The following is a 23,866-nucleotide window of genomic DNA, read 5'->3' as shown; positions in this document are numbered from 1 at the left end:
GGGAAAACGACACATAAATAGCATCAAGCCCGCCGAAGGAGTTCAAATCAGGGGAAAACGAGATATACATAGCATCAAGCCCGCCCGAGGAGTTCAAATCAAGGAAAACGACATATAAATAGCATCAAGCCCGTCGGAGGAGTTCAAATCACTGGGAAACGACATATAGATAGCATCAAACCCGCCGAAGGAGTTCAAATCAAGGGGAAACATCATATAAGCAACATCAAGCCTGCCGAAGGAGTTCAAATCACGGGGAAACGACATATAAATGGCATCAATCTAGTTTCATTGATTCCGCTCCATCCGGCGAGTTGATGGTAAAAGCCGCTTTATCCGCGCGCGCGCACACACACATTATTCAGTTTCCTTCGTTGTTGCTTCCTTCTGGAGTAGCCATTATTTCGTCCACACGAGTACAAAATCATCGGTGTAACTTCAATTTTTTTCCCTCGAATTCCACGCAAAAGAAATATATTTCATTTGCACAAATACAACATCAATGATGGACGGTTGTGATGGGATCTCTACCACAATGGGCGGATGGATGGAGCAAAATGCTCGATGGATGCCCCCATATCTGCCGCTAAACCTATCACGGCGATTATTGCCTGATCATTTTCTCCTTAAAACCACAGACCCTATAAAACTCCCAAAGCCCTCCCCCCTTTCTCTTCCCCAGGAGACCCACCCCTCCCCCCACATCTTGTCTTTCTTTCCCTTTGCCACTTCCCAAGACACACGCCGGTACAGAGGAGAGAGGAGCGGCGCCTTCTCCTCCATTGGCGCATCTTTATCTAGGCCACAGCCCGGGAAAGGAGCAGCCACCATTTTTTAGACCCCCAAGAAGCAAGGACCGAGCCCTGTGCTAGTACCACCAAACGCTCCCCCCCAAGCGAGAGCGGCGGCGGCGGAGGACGAGTCGAGGAGGAGGCCGGCCGGCCGCCGTTTCCCAGGCGATCTTGAGATGGGCATCCTCTGCTTCGGCGCCTCCTCCACCCTGCTCTGCGGCGAGGACAGCAACAGCGCCCTCGGCCTGGGCGTCTGCGGCGGCGGCGGCGAGGTGGCGGGGGCGGGCGGCGGCCTGGGCTTCCTGGACGTCGGCGCCGTCTTCCCGGTCGACAGCGACGAGATCATGCGGGCGCTGGTGGAGAAGGAGATGGATCATCGGCCCAAGGGCGGCTACGTGGAGCGGCTGGGGCACGGCGGATTCGAGTCCTCCTGGAGGAAGGACGCCATGGATTGGATTTGCAAGGTACGATGAGAAACAAAAAGGAAAATCTCTAGGATTTATTGCTCCCCGCAATCAGTTTCCTTTTCCGTGATGGATTAATTGGTTCTAGGTAGGTTGTTGCATGCCCGCACTGTGCGTTTGACTCTTGTGTAAATCCAGTCTTGGCCGTGCGTCCTTGCATCTTGTGGGCTTCTTTGCCAATTCGGTCGCCATCACCAGATAGCAATGAGCCAGCTACTTCCCCATTTCCTCGATCCGGACAAGCTTGTTTTAAGTGGAACCTGTACATTGCTCATCCTGTGTCTTCTCTCATGTGGGCTGCAGGTCCATTCCCACTACAATTTTGGACCACTGACCCTTTGCCTCTCGGTGAACTACATGGATAGGTTCCTCTCCTCCTTTGATCTCCCAGTAAGAATCTCAACTTCTGCATTGCTACCAACTGTGTAAGCTGACCTGTTACTGATCATTGCGTTTCTTGTTTTTGTTTGCTTGTTGATGTTGTAGCATGACAAGTCTTGGATGCAACAGTTGATGTCAGTTGCTTGCCTATCCCTTGCTGTCAAGATGGAGGAGACCGTGGCCCCTCTTCCTGTGGACCTTCAGGTGAAGGAGAAGTTACAACATTGTAAAATCGATAATCGTCCGATGATCCCTCGATAATTTTTGCTAAAATGCGATGAATGTACGGCAGGTTTGCGATGAGTACTATGCATTTGAACCAAGGAATATCAAGAGGATGGAGCTCGTTGTGATGGAGACCCTGAAATGGAGGATGCACTCTGTGACCCCATTCTCTTTCCTGTGCTACTTCTTGGACAAGTTCAATGAAGGGAAGCCACCCAGTTACATGCTGGTCTCACGGTGTGCCGAGCTCATAGTCGCCACTGTGAAAGGTTCGCCCATGGTTCTTGATGAGTTAACCAAAAGTTTTACCTACATTGCCAATGGCAATATCTGGTGATGATTTACTAACTAGAGCATTCCTGTGATGTGCATTTACAGACTATAGATTCTTATCATTCAGACCTTCTGAGATCGCTGCCGCAGTGGTTCTATGGGTGCTTGCTGAGAACCAGGTCATCAGCTTCAGCAGTGCCCTTGCAGCATCTGAAATCCCTGTAAATAAGGTGATTATCTTCTCAAGTTATGGAAAACGCAAACCGATGCACCATTGCAATTGCACTGTTTCTGAAATGTGATCACATCTACAGGAGATGATTGCGGGATGCTATGCGCTGTTGGTGAAGAAGAGAGGGAACTTCAGCGCGAGCCTTTCAGCGCCGCTGAGCCCGATCGGGGTGCTGGATGTGCCATGCTTCAGCTTCAGGAATGATGACACAACACCAGGGTCATCACCCTCGAACAACAACAGTAGCAGCAACGATCAGGCCTCCACTCCAGCTTCCAAGAGGAGAAGGCTAAGCGCATCGCCGATCTGATAAGCTGTACATATATAGCTTGGCGCTGCTCTCGGCTTGTTCATTGAGTTATCGTTGATCTTACCCCAAAAGCCCATCCGTCGATCATCCTGGAAACGAAGTTGTGGTGCAGCAGTAATTATCGAGCATTGTGTCGGTTAGAGGAATGTGGGCAGCAACAATAAGCTTCTTGAACTCTGAAAGAAGAGAGGAGGGTGTGTGCTGATGGGAGGAGGGAGAGTCATCTTCCTCTTTACAATTTTGTCTCCCCTTCTTCATTTTAGCTATTTATTTATTTATTTCCCCCCTTTCCCTTCTCCGAGGGTTTTTCGATGAGTTCTTTGTGGATATGAGAGACTTAAGATATGAGAAAATCAACAAAAATGGATTTTCGTTTTGTTTCTTTACAATTGTGTTCTTGTTTTTAGTTTTTTTTACTGCATTCCAGTCCTCAGAAAGGGTGTGCTGCTGCATGCTGATTCATCAATGCATTCCTCTTACTGGGGTGACAGTTTCTCTTGGTGACTATTCATGCCACATATTTTTGTCAAGAGAGCCAATCATAGGTACAAATCCTGGTATGGCTTCCCACATATAAAACAAATCAGTGTTTTTTTGTGAGATGGAGGAGAGAGCAGGGGACAAACAGATGGGGTCCCCAAACTGTACTCCCCATTTTTCCATTAGTGGTATGGTAAATATGTTAATCAAGTTTGATTTAGCTCATAAACTAATGGTGGAATCATGCCATTTCCATGGCCCTGTCTGTGTGTTGTTTTTCTGGTGGAGTTGTTTATCCCCTTTTCTCCAATCAAACAGTGCAAACAGATTGCAAGGTTCAAGCATACCTACCTCATGGGACTATGAGATCTGAACATTTTCCTCTTTAGGAGCACTTTGGAGCCTCACATAAAGCCATTTAAATATAGAACAGGTAGGGTTCATGTGCTCTTCTTAACCAGCATGGCTCATGGCAGTGCCAAAGTGATTATTCTTTCTTCTGGAACTCATCACCACATTATCTTTTAACATCAGTAGGCAACTTTGCAGCTGTATGATTTGAGTGTTAATCTCACTTTCACTAATCATTTTTTTAGGGGGGGTGTGAATGAAGGTGATGGCCTGGTAGTGCATGATTGACTGAATGAGTGTTCAATAAATTCACCCAAAAGGGCCGGTAAAAAGCCTGCGATGAAAACTTATTGGCGCCTGCAGCTTCTTTTATCATATATAGGCAGTACATACAGTTGAAGGAAATGGGTCAAGGAGTCGAGGCTGCAGCCGTGCCAGTTGCCAACTGCTGCTTTTTACAGGCAAAGCAAAGGGTGGGGGGGTGGCCTCGCATCATGCCTGGTAGGGTCTCTGCACTGTGGGTCCATGCAAACATTTGACAGAATCTACCCCAACTGAGCCAAACAGAATTGAATTTTATGACCCAGAGCAAGAACCTTAAATTTTGCCACAGTACATAAAACCTTTCTTGTGTTTTGTCTAGCGAGTATTTCAGGGAGAGAGACTTAACGAGATCCTCTGTGGAATTTAATTAACACGTCAAATTTCAGGTCAATTTGCTCAGACATGGCAACTACATTTTGGTTGATTTGCAGGTTAGATCAGGAGGTTATTATAGCATTAAAATTGGCAATCTACGGACAATCTCAGATTCTCACTACGTACGTATAACGGATAGGAGAAAGACACGGCTCACGTGCAGAGAGACGTGGCGAGTAGTGGTAATTGTTTCTTAAATAAAGCAGTGGAAATGTCAAAGTTAAAAAAAGGACAAGAAAAATATAAACTAATATATATACCTCGCCAATCTACACACATCGGCAGGTTAATTATTTTTTTTTAACGGGGTACGGACGTAGACCTCATACATACGCATATGCACTCATCTCTGCGAACGCACACGCACACCCTACCCTATGAGCGCTCCTGAAAGACTAAGGCGACACATCATCTCAAGATTGACGAAGTCGCTATAGACACCTTTGTAGTCGACGGGGATGTCTCCTTCCACTAAAGTACATCGTTGAAAGGACTGAAATAAATCCAGAAGCACATCAAGTGTCAAGTCTAGAACTTGAACCCTGATAGGTTGTGATACCACTGTCCTCATAACCTTCGAAGACATGTTAATTACGTAGTTTTCTAACCAAGTTACTGTCACTTGCATGGACTCATGCATAATGTACTCCCCCTAACATGGTATCTTCACATCAAATATGATGTGATTTCGTGCGAGGTGAAAAGAGTTAATCAGAGCCATCGGATTCCAAGAAAATCCGTCCGAATTTTTCTTGGGCGGTATATGTGCACATGCTCACACCAGCACGCATGACCAAAACAGATGGCCGTTCTGTACGTTTTGTCCCGGCGTAATCTTCTCCGCACATTATCTTAGCATGTGACTGATCAGGATCCCTGCGTCCGCCAGAAATGATATGCGTAAAAAATTGCTAATCGAAGTTTTTGCTGTCTGACAGCAGAACAAGAACATCACAGTTACTGTCCTGCAGACCCGTTAACGATCGATGTGACACACACGACCGGCACATACACGTATGCTACTCGTAGTTTTTAAAGTAGTCTGTGTTGCAAGGCGGCAGTTGGCTTGGACCGATTTGAAAGTGGATGGAACATCGAGCGTGACGCGTATATGGTTTGTTGAGATCTGGCGCCAAATTAGTCGTCCAGCTGCAGCAGCAGCTATAGTGTTTTAACGTGCGCGTTTGATTAATCCGTTGTAGTGCCATTGGATTCTCATCTTTCTCCATCGATCTGAAATAATAACAAGAGGAAAGAAAATCATCCCCTGTATTCGCCCTAGGATCCTCTCGATCGATCACCATCGAGCAGTGGATTATGGATGGATACAAGAGAGGGAAAAGAACAAGGAGGCCGGGGTACGACATGCGTCATCGATCGATCGATCGATCTCTCCCTTTCTTTGACAATTCCGTAGCGCACGGGTGCTAGTAATTCCAAATCCAAATTGCCAGCCAGATTCACCAATCGCCGTGTGTGTCTTTTTTCTTTCTGTTTGAGGGATAGATTCACCATGTTTTACGTACATGCATGGTTTATGTGCATGTCCTCCACTCCACCATGCTGCTTCCAAGGACGGCGTACAATAGAAATCTAGCGTTGCGTGCACGCGCGGTGCACCCTTTGCGTTCACCACGGCATGCATGGTCCGGAAATTTAACTGCCTGCTGCCATGCACCGTGCGCGGTGGCGCGCGGCAACGGGCAGAAATCATGTTTCGGTGCGCGCGCAGATGAAGGAAATGCATGGGCTGCGCGCGGCGGTGGCCGGCTCGCGCGCGGTGGAATGGAGGACAGATCGATCGATCGGAGGAGGTCGGGGCGGCCGCGCACGGGCGGACAGGCAGGCAGGCGCGCGCCTTGTCGTTTGCCACGGCGTTCCCTGGATGGGCCGAGGCCGGTCGACCGACGGAGCGAAGGCGCCGTCTGGCTCCACCGCCTTGGACGCACCCGTCTCCGCGCGTAGCGTATATCGTTGGCTTGCAGTCAGTCAGAGACAGGGACGTGTCTAGGCCGGACGCAACGCACGGGCGAGCGCGTCCAAGCACCAAAAGCCAGTATCTATCACGCCACCGAGGTAGCAGTACGTATGATTCCATCGCTTCCGTTCCTACCTCCTCCGTCAGAGGACAATGCCGCTTCGTCGATGGATCGATCCATCCTCCCTGCAACCGACAAAGGTGGCAACTGTTGTCATTAGCAGCTGTTCCGATCCTCTTCTCCGGAGTCTTCCTCCGAGAGAGATACGTAGTGCTGGCGATGATGGGTGTAAGCTAAGCTAAACTAAACTAAACCCATGACAGGACAGGCAATAAGACAGATGTTGCATTCCACAGTATGTGCTACTACGGTGTAGCAGGATCGCTCCCAGGCTCCCTCGTATCCCTCCCTCCACGGCGATCAGGGGGCCAACACCAGCGCCCTCGCCGCCGCCCCCCCCCCCCCCCCCCCCCTCTCCTCCACCTCGTCGTCCCAGAGACGTGTGCCGGCTAAGCCCGGGCGCCGCCGGTGATGGGGATGGCGGGGATCAAGGCTGCAGCCCCCTGGTCTAGAGGGACCGGCGGCGCGAGATCGCCCTTCGGTCTTCATCTTTCCCGGCGGTTCGGCGCTGCTCCGGCGGCTTCGTGGGGAGGGCGAATCAGGAGGGATGTGGCCATGGTTGATTGTTGGCGGCGCCTCTGGTCAGATCTGATCTGGCCGGTGCCGCTGACGGTGGTGCCATCTCCTCCATCGGAGGTGGTTGGCCTGAGGTTGGATGGTCAGATCTCGAGATACGCCATCTAGTTCCGGCTGCGAGTCGGAAAGACATAGTTGCCGGTGAAAACCGAGCTGATGGCGGCGTTCTGCGTCGTTATCTTGATAAAGGCATCGTCGTGTAATTATTGTCAACCCACTTGTGCTGCTCCTAGGGAAACCCTAGGATCTGGTCTTCCAGATTGGATGATGGCGGTACTGCGGTGTCGTTTTCTCTCTTGAGAGCATCGTTTGTGGAGCAGATCTGGAAGACGGAGGCAGGAGGTGGAGCGGCTTCGTCTTGCACGAAGCTTTCGGTGGAGATGTCAAGTGATGCCTGACCGATAGGTGCTACGCTGTGCCATGCCTGATCGGCAGGTGCTACGCACGGCAGATCTTCCAGAATCTTCGCGTCTGGACGGACGAGCGCGGGGCGGTGGCGCCGTGGTGACGTCGACGGATGGGCGGACTGGCAAGGATGATGCAGATATCTCTCCTGAAGATGGGTCAGAGGTTCGATGATGATGGCAGCGTCTAAAATGTGTGCATGTGGTGTACGCTTTAAGTCTACTGCACCAGTTCTGGGTTCCGATATGCTATGTGGATGGATTGACGACGGCACCGGTTTTAGATATGGGGAGTAAGAGCACTCCACATTATCAAGTTTTGTAGGTGTTAGTGGTGGCTTCGGGTGGCTTGATGTATGTTTTTGTTAGACCTATGTTGAATAATAAATAAATATTGCCATATGCATCGATTAATGCAGAGACCGGGGCGTTGAGTAACATGATTGTATTAGGAAACATAGGTTAGAATAGGAAATATTCTGGCTTGCCTTGTACTCCAAGTAGATCATGTACTCCTATATATATGCCCACAAGGCTCAAGCAATACAACTAACAATTCCACCAATCCCTCTCTCCCTTCCAACATGGTATCAGTTTCCGGGTTTTAAACCCTAGCCGCCGCCGCTTCCGCACCCGCGCACTGCCCCTGGGGCGGTCGGCCTCCATGACCGCCGCTGGGGGCTGCGCCGCCCGTACCTAGGGTTCGTTCGCCGGTCGTGTTGGCCGGCTGCCCTAGGGAGTCTTTTTTCCCGATCCTTTGATCCGGGTTTTCTCTCTCTCGCCGCTCGCTTTGATCGGCGTCTCCTTTTTTGGTTTTCCGGTCTATGTGATCCGGTTTGCGTCGCCCACCGCTGCCGTCGACCCGTGCGCCTCTACTCCAACACCGGCGCGATCGGCCGGCTTCTTCACCGACCCGGCGGCCTCACGCGTCGTCCGCGCGTCTGCCCGTCGGTCGCCCCGACCCGGCGGCCTCGCGCGGCGTCCGCGCATCGGCCCGCCGGTCGCCCCGACCCGGCGGCCTCGCGTCATGCGGCGGCCCTTCACCGCCACCGTTCGCGCGACGGCCCACCCGTTGATCTACGCTGCTACCTCTTGAGCACTGCGTTGGTTTTTCCCTTGAAGAGGAAAGGGTGATGCGGTAAAGTAGCGTAAGTATTTTCCTCAGTTTTTGAGAACCAAGGTATCAATCCAATAAGAGGCTACGCTCGAGTCCCTCGCACCTACACAAACAAATAAGAACCTCGCAACCAACGCGATAAAAGGGTTGTCAATCCCTTCACGGTCACTTACGAGAGTGAGATCTGATAGATATGATAAGATAATATTTTTGGTATTTTTATGATAAAGAGAAATAAAGATGCAAAGTAAAATAAAAGGCAATAAAAATAGCTAAGTGTTGGAAGATTAATATGATAGAAAATAGACCCGGGGGCCATAGGTTTCATTAGTGGCTTCTCTCAAGAGCATAAGTATTACGGTGGGTGAACAAATTACTGTCGAGCAATTGATAGAATTGAGCATAGTTATGAGAATATCTAGGTATGATCATGTATATAGGCATCACGTCCGTAACAAGTAGACCGTCTCCTGCCTGCATCTACTACTATTACTCCACATATCGACCGCTATCCAACATGCATCTAGAGTATTAAGTTCATAAGAACAGAGTAACGCTTTAAGCAAGATGACATGATGTAGAGGGATAAACTCATGCAATATGATATAAACCCCATCTTGTTATCCTCGATGGCAACAATACAATACGTGCCTTGCTGCCCCTGCTGTCATTGGGAAAGGACACCGCAAGATTGAACCCAAAGCTAAGCACTTCTCCCATTGCAAGAAAGATCAATCTAGTAGGCCAAACCAAACTGATAATTCGAAGAGACTTGCAAAGATAACCAATCATACATAAAAGAATTCGGAGAAGATTCAAATATTGTTCATAGATAACCTTGATCATAAACCCACAATTCATCGGTCCCAACAAACACACCGCAAAAGAAGATTACATCGAATAGATCTCCAAGAGAATCGAGGATAACTTTGTATTGAGATCCAAAGAGAGAGAAGAAGCCATCTAGCTAATAACTATGGACCCGAAGGTCTGAGGTAAACTACTCACACATTGATACGTCTCCAACGTATATATTATTTTTGATTGCTCCATGCTATATTATCTTCTGTTTTGGACATTATTGGGCTTTATTATTCACTTTTATATTATTTTTGGGACTAACCTATTAAGCGGAGGCCCAGCCTAGAATTGCTGTTTTTTGCCTATTTCAGAGTTTCGCAGAAAAAGAATATCAAACGGAGTCCAAACGGAATGAGACCTTCGGGAACGTGATTTTTGGAACGAACATGATCCAGGAGACTTGGACCCTAAGTCAAGGAAGCTTCGAGGAAGCCACGAGGTAGGGGGCGCGCCCTCCACCCTCGTGGGCCCCACGTTCCTCCACCGACGTACTTCTTCCTCCTATATATACCTACGTACCCCCAAATGATCAGATACGGAGCCAAAAACCTAATTCCACCACCGCAACCTTCTGTACCCACGAGATCCCATCTTGGGGCCTGTTCCGGAGCTCCGCCGGAAGGGGCATCGATCACGGAGGGCTTCTACATCAACACCATAGCCCCTCCGATGAAGTGTGAGTAGTTTACCTCGGACCTTCGGGTCCATAGTTATTAGCTAGATGGCTTCTTCTCTCTTTTTGGATCTCAATACAATGTTCTCTCCCTCTCTCGTGGAGATCTATTCGATGTAATCTTCTTTTGCGGTGTGTTTGTTAAGACCGATGAATTGTGGGTTTATGATCAAGTTTATCTATGAACAATATTTAAATTTTCTGAATTCTTTTATGTATGATTGGTTATCTTTGCAAGTCTCTTCGAATTATCAGTTTGGTTTGGCCTACTAGATTGATCTTTCTTGCAATGGGAGAAGTGCTTAGCTTTGGGTTCAATCTTGCGGTGTCCTTTCCCAGTGACAGTAGGGGTAGCAATGCACGTATTGTATTGTTGCCATCGAGGATAACAAGATGGTTTTTTATTTATCATATTGCATGAATTTATCCCTCTACATCATGTCATCTTGCTTAAGGCGTTACTCTGTTCTTTACTTAATACTCTAGATGCATGCTGGATAGCGGTCGATGTGTGGAGTAATAGTAGTAGATGCAGGCAGGAGTCGGTCTACTTGTCTCGGATGTGATGCCTATATACATGATCATACCTAGATATTCTCATAACTATGCTCAATTCTGTCAATTACTCAACAGTAATTTGTTCACCCACCGTAAAATACTTATGCTCTCGAGAGAAGCCACTAGTGAAACCTATGGCCCCCGGGTCTATCTTCATCATATTAATCTTCCAATACTTAGTTATTTCCGTTGCTTTTTACTTTACCTTTTATTTTACTTTGCATCTTTATCACAAAAATACTAAAAATATTATCCTATCATATCTATCAGATCTCACTCTCGTAAGTGACCGTGTTGGGATTGACAACCCCTTATCGCGTTGGTTGCGAGGATTTATTTGTTTTTTGTAGGTGCGAGGGACTCGCGCGTAGCCTCCTACTGGATTGATACCTTGGTTCTCAAAAACTGAGGGAAATACTTACGCTACTTTGCTGCATCACCCTTTCCTCTTCAAGGGAAAACCAACGCAGTGCTCAAGAGGTAGCAAGAAGGATTTCTGGCGCCGTTGCCGGGGAGGTCTACGCAAAAGTCAACATACCAAGTACCCATCACAAACCCTTATCCCCCGCATTACATTATTCGCCATTTGCCTCTCGTTTTCCTCTCCCCCACTTCACCCTTGCCGTTTTATCCGCCCTCTCTTTTTCGTTCGCCTCTTTTTCGCTTGCTTTTTGCTTGCTCGTATGTTGGATTGCTTGTTTGTCACGATGGCTCAAGATAATACCAAATTGTGTGACTTTACCAATACCAACAATAATGATTTCCTTAGCACTTCGAGTGCTCCTCTTTCCGATACTGAATCTTGTGAAATCAATGCTGCTTTGTTGAATCTTGTCATGAAAAATCAATTCGTCGGCCTTCCTAGTGAAGATGCCGCTACTCATCTAAATAGCTTCGTTGATTTGTGTGATATGCAAAAGAAGAAAGATGTTGATAATGATATTGTTAAATTGAAGCTATTTCCTTTTTCGCTTAGAGATCGTGCTAAAGCTTGGTTTTCGTCTTTGCCTAAAAATAGTATTGATTCATGGAATAAGTGCAAAGATGCTTTTATCTCTAAGTATTTTCCTCCCGCTAAGATCATCTCCCTTAGAAACGATATTATGAATTTTAAGCAACTTGATCATGAACATGTTGCACAAGCTTGGGAGAGGATGAAATTGATGATACGTAATTGCCCTACTCATTGTTTGAATTTGTGGATGATTATACAAAAATTTTATGCCGGATTGAATTTTGCTTCTAGAAATCTTTTAGATTCGGCCGCGGGAGGCACTTCTATGGAAATCACTTTAGGAGAAGCTACTAAACTCCTAGATAATATTATGGTTAATTATTCTCAATGGCACACTGAAAGATCTACTAATAAAAAAGTGCATGCGATAGAAGAAATTAATGTTTTGAATGGAAAGATGGATGAACTTATGAAATTATTTGCTACTAAGAGCGTTTCTTCTGATCCTAATGATATGCCTTTGTCTACTTTGATTGAGAATAATAATGAATCTATGGATGTGAATTTTTTGGTAGGAATAATTTTGGTAACAACGCGTATAGAGGAAACTTTAATCCTAGGCCTTATCCTAGCAATTCCTCTAATAATTATGGTAATTCCTACAGCAATTCTTATGGAAATTTTAATAAGATGCCCTCTGAATTTGAGACTAGTGTTAAAGATTTTATGAATTCGCAAAAGAATTTCAATGCTTTGCTTGAAGAGAAATTGCTTAAAGTTGATGAATTGGCTAGGAATGTTGATAGAATTTCTCTTCATGTTGATTCTTTGAAACTGAGATCTATTCCTCCTAAGCATGATATCAATGAGTCTCTCAAAGCCATGAGAATTTCCATTGATGAGTGCAAAGAAAGAACTGCTAGGATGCGTGCTAAGAAAGATTGCTTTATGAAAGCGTGTTCTTCAAATTTCTATGAAAATAAAGATGAAGATCTAAAAGTTATTGATGTGTCCCTCATTAAATCTTTGTTTTGCAATATGAATCTTGATAATGATGGGACTGAATACGATCCACCTTTACCTAGAAGGCGTTCCAAAAATTCGGAGTTTTTAGATCTTGATGCTAAAATTGATAAAAGTGGGATTGAAGAGAATGAAACGTTACAAGTTAATAAATCCACTGTTTTGGATTTCAAGGAATTTAATTATGATAATTGCTCTTTGATAAATTGTATTTCCTTGTTGCAATCCGTGCTAAATTCTCCTCATGCTTATAGTCAAAGTAAAGCCTTTACCAAACATATCGTTGATGCTTTGATGCAATCTTATGAAGAAAAACTTGAGTTGGAAGTTTCTATCCCTAGAAAACTTTATGAAGAGTGGGAACCTACTATTAAAATTAAGATTAAAGATCATGAATGCTATGCTTTGTGTGATTTGGGTGCTAGTGTTTCCACGATTCCAAAAACTTTGTGTGATTTGCTAGGTTTCCGTGATTTTGATGATTGCTCTTTAAACTTGCACCTTGCGGATTCCACTATTAAGAAACCTATGGGAAGAATTAATGATGTTCTTATTGTTGCAAATAGGAACTATGTGCCCGTAGATTTTATCGTTCTTGACATAGATTGCAATCCTTCATGTCATATTATTCTTGGTAGACCTTTTCTTAGAATGATTGGTGCAATTATTGATATGAAGGAAGGGAATATTAGATTCTAATTTCCATTAAAGAAAGGCACGGAGCACTTCCCTAGGAAGAAAATAAAATTACCATATGAATCTATCATGAGAGCCACTTATGGATTGCCTACCAAAGATGGCAATACCTAGATCTATCCTTGCTTTTATGCCTAGCTAGGGGCGTTAAACGATAGCGCTTGTTGGGAGGCAACCCAATTTTATTTTTAGTTTTTTTGCTTTTTGCTTCTGTTTAGGAATAAATATTTATTCTGGCCTCTGGTTAGATGTGTTTTTATGTTTTAATTAGTGTTTGTGCCAAGTTAAACCTATAGGATCTTCTTGGATGATAGTTATTTGATCTTGCAGAAATTTCCAGAAACTTTCTGTTCACGAAAATAATTGTTAAAAATCACCAGAACGTGATAAAATATTGATTCCAATTGCTTCTGATCAATACAAAAATTGTATAGGTCTTCCTATTTTGGCTGATGTTTTGGAGTTCCAGAAGTTTGCGTTAGTTACAGATTACTACAGACTATTCTGTTTTTGACAGATTCTGTTTTTCGTGTGTTGTTTGCTTATTTTGATGAATCTATGGCTAGTAAAAGAGTTTATAAACCATAGAGAAGTTGGAATACAGTAGGTTTAGCACCAATATAAATAAATAATGAGTTCATTACAGTACCTTTAAGTAGTCTTTTGTTTTCTTTCGCTAACGGAGCTCACGAGATTTTCTGCTGAGTTTTGTGTTGTGAAGTTTTCAAGTTTTGGGTGAAAGATTTAATGGATTATGGAACAAGGAGTGGTAAGAGCCTAAGCTTGGGGATGCCCATGGCACCCCAAGATAATCTAAGGATACCGAAAAGCCAAAGCTTGGGGATGCCCCGGAAGGCATCCCCTCTTTCGTCTACTTCCATTGGTAACTTTACTTGGAACTATATTTTTATTCACCACATGATATGTGTTTTGCTTGGAGCGTCTTGTATGATTTGAGTCTTTGCTTTTTAGTTTACCACATTCATCCTTGCTGTACGCACCTTTTGAGAGAGACACACATGATTCGGAAATTATTAGAATACTCTATGTGCTTCACTTATATCTTTTGAGTTATATAGTTTTGCTCTAGTCCTTCACTTATATCTTTTAGAGCACGGTGGTGGATTTGTTTTATAGAAACTTTTGATCTCTCATGCTTCACTTAGATTATTTTGAGAGACTTAAATAGCATGGTAATTTGCTTAAATAATCCTAATATGCTAGGTATTCAAGATTAGTAAAAAACTTTCTTATGAGTGAGTTGAATACTAAGAGAAGTTTGATGCTTGATGATTTTTTTGAGATATGGAGGTAGTGATATTAAAGTTGTGCTAGTTGAGTAGTTGTGAATTTGAGAAATACTTGTGTTGAAGTTTGCAAGTCCCGTAGCATGCACGTATGGTAAATGTTATGTAACAAATTTGAAACATGAGGTGTTCTTTGATTGTCCTCCTTATGAGTGGCAGTCGGGGACGAGCGATGGTCTTTTCCTACCAATGTATCCCCCTAGGAGCATGCGCATAGTGCTTGGTTTTTGATGACTTGTAGATTTTTGCAATAAGTATGTGAGTTCTTTATGACTAATGTTGAGTCCATGGATTATACGCACTCTCACCTTTCCATCATTGCTAGCCTCTTCGGTACCGTGCATTGCCCTTTCTCACATTGAGAGTTGGTGCAAACTTCGCCGGTGCATCCAAACCCCGTGATATGATACGCTCTTTCACACATAAACCTCCTTATATCTTCCTCAAAACAGCCACCATACCTACCTATTATGGCATTTCCATAGCCATTCCGAGATATATTGCCATGCAACTTTCCACCATACCGTTTATCATGACACGTTCATCATTGTCATATTGCTTAGCATGATCATGTAGTTGACATAGTATTTGTGGCAAAGCCACCATTCAAAATTCTTCCATACATGTCACTCTTGGTTCATTGCATATCCCGGTACACCGCCGGAGGCATTCATATAGAGTCATACTTTGTTCTAGTATCGAGTTGTAATCATTGAGTTGTAAATAAACAGAAGTGTGATGATCATCATTTTCTAGAGCATTCTCCCATGTGAGGAATAAAAAAAAGAGAGAAAGGCCATAAAAAAGAGAAGGCCCAAAAAATGAGAAAAAGAGAGAAGGGACAATGTTACTATCCTTTACCACACTTGTGCTTCAAAGTAGCACCATAATCTTCATGATAGAGAGTCTCTTATTTTGTCACTTTTATATACTAGTGGGAATTTTTCATTATAGAACTTGGCTTGTATATTCCAACAATGGGCCTCCTCAAGTGCCCTAGGTCTTCGTGAGCAAGCAAGTTGGATGCACACCCACTTAGTTTCTTTTGTTGAGCTTTCATACATTTATAGTGCATCCGTTGCATGGAAATCCCTGCTCCTTGCATTAACATCAATCGATGGGCATCTCCATAGCTCATTGATTAGCCTCGTTGATGTGAGACATTCTCCTTTTTTGTCTTCTCCACATAACCCCCATTATCATATTCTATTCCACCCATAGTGCTATGTCCATGGCTCGCGCTCATGTATTGCGTGAAGGTTATAAGTTTGAGATTACTAAAGTATGAAATAATTGCTTGGCTTGTCATCGGGGTTGTGCATGATGAGAGCATTCTTGTGTGACGAAAATGGAGCATGACTAAACTATATGATTTTGTAGGGATGAACTTTCTTTGGCCATGTTATTTTGAGAGGACATAATTACTTAGTTAGTATGCTTGAAGTATTATTATTTTTATGTCAATATGAACTTTTATCTTGAATCTTTCGGATCTGAATATTCATACCACAAGTAAGAAAAATTACATTGAAATTATGCCTAGTAGCACTCTGCATCAAAAATTCTGTTTTTATCATTTACCTACTTGAGGACGAGCAGGAATTAAGCTTGGGGATGCTTGATACGTCTCCAACGTATCTATAATTTTTTATTGCTCCATGCTATATTATCTTCTGTTTTGGACATTATTGGGCTTTATTATTCACTTTTATATTATTTTTGGGACTAACCTATTAAGCGGAGGCCCAGCCTAGAATTGCTGTTTTTTGCCTATTTCAGAGTTTCGCAGAAAAAGAATATCAAACGGAGTCCAAACGGAATGAGACCTTCGGGAACGTGATTTTTGGAACGAACATGATCCAGGAGACTTGGACCCTAAGTCAAGGAAGCTTCGAGGAAGCCACGAGGTAGGGGGCGCGCCCTCCACCCTCGTGGGCCCCACGTTCCTCCACCGACGTACTTCTTCCTCCTATATATACCTACGTACCCCCAAATGATCAGATACGGAGCCAAAAACCTAATTCCACCGCCGCAACCTTCTGTACCCACGAGATCCCATCTTGGGGCCTGTTCCGGAGCTCCGCCGGAAGGGGCATCGATCACGGAGGGCTTCTACATCAACACCATAGCCCCTCCGATGAAGTGTGAGTAGTTTACCTCAGACCTTCGGGTCCATAGTTATTAGCTAGATGGCTTCTTCTCTCTTTTTGGATCTCAATACAATGTTCTCCCCCTCTCTCGTGGAGATCTATTCGATGTAATCTTCTTTTGCGGTGTGTTTGTTGAGACCGATGAATTGTGGGTTTATGATCAAGTTTATCTATGAACAATATTTGAATCTTCTGAATTCTTTTATGTATGATTGGTTATCTTTGCAAGTCTCTTCGAATTATCAGTTTGGTTTGGCCTACTAGATTGATCTTTCTTGCAATGGGAGAAGTGCTTAGCTTTGGGTTCAATCTTGCGGTGTCCTTTCCCAGTGGCAGCAGAGGCAGCAAGGCACGTATTGTATTGTTGCCATCAAGGATAACAAGATGGGGTTTGTATCATATTGCATGAGTTTATCCCTCTACATCATGTCATCTTGCTTAAAGCGTTACTCTGTTCTTATGAACTTAATACTCTAGATGCATGCTAGATAGCGGTCGATGTGTGGAGTAATAGTAGTAGATGCAAGCAGGAGTCGGTCTACTTGTTACGGACGTGATGCCTATATACATGATCATACCTAGATATTCTCATAACTATGCTCAATTCTGTCAATTGCTCAACAGTAATTTGTTCACCCACCGTAAAATACTCATGCTCTCGAGAGAAGCCACTAGTGAAACCTATGGCCCCGGGGTCAATCTTCATCATATTAATCTTCCAATACTTAGTTATTTCCGTTGCCTTTTACTTTACCTTTTATTTTACTTTGCATCTTTATCACAAAAATACCAAAAATATTATCCTATCATATCTATCAGAAGTCACTCTCGTAAGTGACCGTGTAGGGATTGACAACCCCTTATCGCGTTGGTTGCGAGGATTTATTTGTTCTGTGTAGGTGCGAGGGACTCGCGCGTAGCCTCCTACTGGATTGATACCTTGGTTCACAAAAACTGAGGGAAATACTTACGCTACTTTGCTGCATCACCCTTTCCTCTTCAAGGGAAAACCAACGCAGTGCTCAAGAGGTAGCACACATCATCGGAGAGGCCATGGTGTTGATGTAGAAGCCCTCCGTGATTAATGCCCCCTCCGGCAGGACGCCGGAAAAGGCCCCAAGATGGGATCTCACGGGTACAGAAGGTTGCGGCGGTGGAATTAGGTTTTCGTGGATGCCTCTGATGGTTTGGGGGTACGTAGGTATATATAGGAGGAAGAAGTACGTCGGTGGAGCAACGTGGGCCCCATGAGGGTGGAGGGCGCGCCTAGGGGGGTAGGCGCGCCCCCTGCCTCGTGCTCTCCTCGTTGATTACTTTACGTGGACTCCAAGTCCTCTGGATCACGTTCGTTCCAAAAATCACGTTCCCGAAGGTTTCATTCCGTTTGGACTCCGTTTGATATTCTTTTTCTGCGAAACTCTGAAATAGGCAAAAAAACAACAATTTGGGCTGGGCCTCCGGTTAATAGGTTAGTCCCCAAAATAATATAAAAGTGTATAAATAATCCCATTAAACATCCAAAACAGAATATATAATAGCATGGAACAATCAAAAATTATAGATACGTTGGAGACGTATCAAGCATCCCCAAGCTTAATTCCTACTCGTCCTCGAGTAGGTAAATGATAAAAACAGAATTTTTTATGTGGAATGCTTCTTGGCATACTTCTTAATGTAAATCTTTTATTGTGGCATGAATATCTAGGTCCGAAAGATTCAAGATAAAAGTTTAATGTTGACATAAAAACAATAATACTTCGAACATGGTAACCAAGCAATTATGTCTTATCAAAATAACATAGCCAAAGAAAGCTCATCCCTACAAAATCATATAGTTAGGCTATGTTTCAATATTGTCACACAAACGTTCTCATCATGCATAACCCCGATAACAAGCCGAGCAATTGGTTCATACTTTTAACGCACTTCAGCCTTTTCAACTCTTACGCAATACATGACCGCAAGCCATGGATATAGCACTATGGGTGAAGTAAAGTATAATGATGGGGGTTATGAGAGAAGACAAAAAGGTAGAAAATCTCACATTGACGCGGCTAATCAATAGGCTATGAAGATGCCCATCAATTGATGTCAATGAGAGGAGTAGGGATTGCCATGCAACGGATGCACTAGAGCTATAAATATATGAAAGCTCAACAAAAGAAACTAAGTGGGTGTGCATCCAACTTGCTTGCTCACGAAGACCTAGGGCATTTTGAGGAAGCCCATCATTGAAATATACAAGCCAAGTTCTATAATGAAAAATTCCCACTAGTATATGAAAGTGACAACATAGGAGACTCTCTATCATGAAAATCATGGTGCTACTTTGAAGCACAAGGTGTGGAAAAGGATAGTAACATTGTCCCTTCTCTCTTTTTCTCTCTTTTTTTGGCCTTTTTTTTCTTTGGCCTCTTTTTTTTACATTTAGTCCGGAATCTCATCCCGACTTGTGGGGGAATCATAGTCTCCATCATCCTTTCCTCACATGGGAGAATGCTCTAATAATGATGATCATCACACTTTTTGCAACTCAACAATTACAACTCAATACTTAGAACAAGATATGACTATGTGAATGCCTCCGGCGGTGTACCGGGATATGCGATGAATCAAGAGTGACATGTATGAAAAAATTATGAATAGTGGCTTTGCCACAAAAATACGATGTCAACTACATGATCATGCAAAGCAATATGACAATGATGAGGCGTGTCATGATAAACGGAACGGTGGAAATTTGCATGGCAATATATCTCGGAATGGCTATGGAAATGCCATAATAGGTAGGTATGGTGGCTGTTTTGAGGAAGATATAAGGAGGTTTATGTGTGATAGAGCGTATCATATCACGGGGTTTGGATGCACCGGCGAAGTTTGCACCAATTCTCAATGTGAGAAAGGGCAATGCGCGGTACCGTAGAGGCTAGAAAATTATGGAAGGTAGAGAGGGTGTATAATCCATGGACTCGCATTAGTCATAAAGAACTCATATACTTGTTGCAAAAGTTTATTAGCCCTCGAAGCAAAGTACTACTACGCATGCCCCTAAAGGGATAGATTGGTAGGAAAAGACCATCGCTCGTCCCCGACCGCCACTCATAAGGAAAGCAATAAAAGAACACCTATGTGTCAAAATTGTTACACAACTTTTACCATACGTGCATGCTACGGGACTTGCCAACTTTAACACAAGTATTTCTCAATTTCACAATTACTCAACTAGCACACTCTAATATTACCACCTTTATATCTCAAAACACTTATCAAGTATCTAACTTCTCATGATATTTAATGAACTCAATATGGAAGATTAATTTCATGATTAAAGCATATTACCATGCTGTTTAAGACTCTCAAAATAATATAAGTGAAGCATGAGAGTTCAATAATTTCTATAAAATATAACCACCGCCGTGCTCTAAAAGATATAAGTGAAGCACTAGAGCAAAACTATATAGCTCAAAGGATATAAGTGAAGCACATAGAGTATTCTAACAAATTCCGAATCATGTGTGTCTCTCTCAAAAGGTGTGTACAGCAAGGATGATTGTGGCAAACTAACGAATAAATACTCAAATCATACAAGACGCTCCAAGCAAAACACATATCATGTGGTGAATAAAAATATAGCTCCAAGTAAATTTACCGATGGATGGGGACGAAAGAGGGGATGCCTTCCGGGGAATCCCCAAGCTTTGGCTTTTTGGTGTCCTTGGATTACCTTGGGGTGCCATGGGCATCCCCAAGCTTAGGCTATTGCCACTCCTTGTTCCATACTCCATCAAATCTTTACCCAAAACTTGAAAACTTCACAACACAAAATTTAACAGAAAATCTCGTGAGCTCCGTTAGCGAAAGAAAACAAAACACCACTTCAAGGTACTGTATTGAAATCATTCTTTATTTATATTGGTGTTAAACCTACTGTATTCCAACTTCTCTATGGTTTATAAACTATTTTACTAGCCATAGATTCATCAAAATAAGCAAACAACACACGAAAAATAGAATCTGTCAAAAACAGAACAGTCTGTAGTAATCTGCAACTAACGCAAACTTATGGAACTCTAAAAATTCAGCCAAAATAGGACGACCTAAATAATTTGTTTATTGATCTGCTGCAATTGATCAATATTATATCACGTTCTGGTAATTTTTAACAATTTTTTTCGTGAACAGAAAGTTTCTAGAATTTTCAGCAAGATCAAATAATTATCATCCAAGAAGATCCTGTAGGTTTAACTTGGCACAAACACTAATTAAAACATAAAAACAAATCTAACCAGAGGCTCGATCAAATATTTATTCCTAAACAGAAGTAAAAAGCAAAAAAAACTAAAAATAAAATTGGGTTGCCTCGCAACAAGCGCTATCGTTTAACGCCCCTAGCTAGGCATTGAGATTTAGATGATGCTCACAAGAAAGACAAGAATTGAAGCGCAAAGAGAGCATCATGAAACACGTGACAAACACATCTAAGTCTAACATACTTCCTATGCATAGGCATCTTATAGGCAAACAAATGATCATAGCAAGCAAAAACTAGCATATGCAAGGAAGAGGAAAGAAACAATAGCAATCTCAACATAACGAGAGGTAATTTAGCAACATGAAAATTTCTACAACCATATTTCCCTCTCTCATAATAATTACATGTGGGATCATAAGCAAATTCAACAAAATAGCTATCACATAAAATATTTTCAACACGATCCACATGCATGCAAAGTTGACACTCTTCCGAAATAGTGGGAATATCATTAACTAAAGTCATGACCTCTTCAAACCCACTTTTATCAAAAATACCATAAGATTGAACATTCTCCAAATATGTGGGATCTAAAGTTGACACTCGTCCAAACCCACTTTCAATAATATTGTAAACACTATTATCAATCTCATATTCATCATGGGGCTTAAATAAATTTTGAAGATCATAAGAAAAATCGCCCCAATCATGATCATTGCAACAAGTAGTAGACATAGCAAAACTAGCATCCCCAAGCTTAGGCTTTTGCATATTATTAGCACAAATGACATCAAGAGAACTTATAGTAAAATCATTGCAATCATGCTTTTTATCGAAGGAACTACCAAGTATGGGTGCAATAGCAACGATCTCATGTTTAACGTAAGGAACTATAGCAAATTCATCTTCATAAATATTGGCATCATGGCCACAAGGATAGCAAGCATCATGTTCATCAAGGGATATTTCAATCAAATCATCGGAATCATAATTATCTATAGATTCGTGTATATCATTATTTTCTTTAGAGGCAACGGTCATTCTTTCAATAAATTCTTTGACATAGACATTATGAGCATAGTTTTCATAGCAATATTCAAGTATGACAAAATTTTCAGATTCGTAAAGAGTAATATCATACTTTTCAATCAAAGAAGCAACTTCAAAAGAACCCTTAAAAGCAACAAATTCTTCAATTTGTTCAATATCATAGTAGCTATAAACACCCTTTGCATAAGAAGATAAGATTTCATTTTCATTAAACTCACATAGGTAGGGGAGGTGTTTCTTAGGGTTTTTAGAGCAACAAGTAATATCACAAATTTCACAAAGATTCCAAGCATAACACAGCAATTTTTTATTTGATTCCATAAGAGTCTCCCCTTTTCAGACAAACGGTGACGCACAAAATGAGCATGCTCATCTAAAGATTTCCCATCAACTAGGCTAGTTGGGGTTTCAACACGAGCGCATAAGGATCGAAGATGATCCAAGTAGAACACTTTAAGTGTATCCATGTCAATAGATTTTTAGCAAGCAAAGATGCAAGCAAATAGAAGGCACGTGGAAACACAAACAGAAAGGCATACGGGAAGAAGGCGAATAAAACAGCAAGGGTGAAGTGGGGGAGAGGAAAATGAGAGGCAAATGGCAAATAATGTAATGCGAGGGATAAGGGTTTGTGATGGGTACTTGGTATGTTGACTTTTGCGTAGACTCCCCGGCAACGGCGCCAGAAATGGCTCGTTGACGGGATCTCAAATCTTGACTTCACTTAGCGTAAGCCTCCCCGGCAACGGCGCCAAAAATCCTTCTTGCTAACTCTTGAGCACTACGTTGGTTTTTCCCTTGAAGAGGAAAGGGTGATGCAGTAAAGTAGCGTAAGTATTTTCCTCAGTTTTTGAGAACCAAGGTATCAATCCAGTAGGAGGCTACGCTCGAGTCCCTCGCACCTACACAAACAAATAAGAACCTCGCAACCAACGCAATAAAGGGATTGTCAATCCCTTCACGGTCACTTACGAGAGTGAGATCTGATAGATATGATAAGATAATATTTTTGGTATTTTTATGATAAAGATGCAAAGTAAAATAAAAGGCAATAAAAATAGCTAAGTGTTGGAAGATTAATATGATAGAAAATAGACCCGGGGGCCATAGGTTTCACTACTGGCTTCTCTCAAGAGCATAAGTATTACTGTGGGTGAACAAATTACTATCGAGCAATTGATAGAATTGAGCATAGTTATGAGAATATCTAGGTATGATCATGTATATAGGCATCACGTCCGTAACAAGTAGACCGACTCCTGCCTGCATCTACTACTATTACTCCACACATCGACCGCTATCCAGCATGCATCTAGAGTATTAAGTAAAGAACAGAGTAACGCCTTAAGCAAGATGACATGATGTAGAGGGATAAATTCATGCAATATGATAAATAAAAAACCATCTTGTTATCCTCGATGGCAACAATACAATACGTGCATTGCTACCCCTACTGTCACTGGGAAAGGACACCGCAAGATTGAACCCAAAGCTAAGCACTTCTCCCATTGCAAGAAAGATCAATCTAGTAGGCCAAACCAAACTGATAATTCGAAGAGACTTGCAAAGATAACCAATCATACATAAAAGAATTCAGAGAAGATTCAAATATTGTTCATAGATAATCTTGATCATAAACCCATAATTCATCGGTCCCGACAAACACACCGCAAAAGAAGATTACATCGAATAGATCTCCAAGAGAATCGAGGAAAACTTTGTATTGAGATCCAAAGAGAGAGAAGAAACCATCTAGCTAATAACTATGGACCCGAAGGTCTGAGGTAAACTACTCACACATCATCGGAGAGGCCATGGTGTTGATGTAGAAGCCCTCCGTGATCAATGCCCCCTCCGGCAGGACGCCGGAAAAGGCCCCAAGATGGGATCTCACGGGTACAGAAGGTTGCGACGGTGGAATTAGGTTTTCGTGGATGCC

The 23,866-nt window shown here is 42.9% G+C and overlaps 1 protein-coding gene across 1 annotated transcript; it reads left to right on the top strand.

The window, feature by feature from the left end:
- Positions 1-691: 691 nt before the first annotated feature.
- LOC109761158 (cyclin-D2-2) lies at positions 692-3,065 on the top strand. Its single transcript, XM_020319953.4, has 6 exons — positions 692-1,255; positions 1,559-1,645; positions 1,742-1,840; positions 1,929-2,130; positions 2,240-2,364; positions 2,449-3,065. The coding sequence occupies exons 1-6, from the start codon at positions 968-970 to the stop codon at positions 2,674-2,676; spliced, it is 1,029 nt and encodes a 342-aa protein (XP_020175542.1). The 5' UTR covers positions 692-967; the 3' UTR covers positions 2,677-3,065.
- The last annotated feature ends 20,801 nt before the right edge of the window (positions 3,066-23,866 follow it).

The sequence above is a fragment of the Aegilops tauschii genome, chromosome 2 (assembly GCF_002575655.3).
Source record: "Aegilops tauschii subsp. strangulata cultivar AL8/78 chromosome 2, Aet v6.0, whole genome shotgun sequence".
Classification (NCBI taxonomy): Eukaryota; Viridiplantae; Streptophyta; class Magnoliopsida; order Poales; family Poaceae; genus Aegilops; species Aegilops tauschii.
Note: the sequence above shows the minus strand (reverse complement) of the source record. Positions and strands in the feature narration are given on the sequence as shown.

Coding starts and splice junctions, on each gene's coding strand:
- LOC109761158 (XM_020319953.4), top strand. CDS start 968: ATGGGCATCCTCTGCTTCGGCGCCTCCTCCACCCTGCTCTGCGGCGAG. Junction 1,646..1,741: donor TCTCCTCCTTTGATCTCCCA/GTAAGAATCTCA, acceptor TTGATGTTGTAG/CATGACAAGTCTTGGATGCA. Junction 2,131..2,239: donor CATAGTCGCCACTGTGAAAG/GTTCGCCCATGG, acceptor GTGCATTTACAG/ACTATAGATTCTTATCATTC.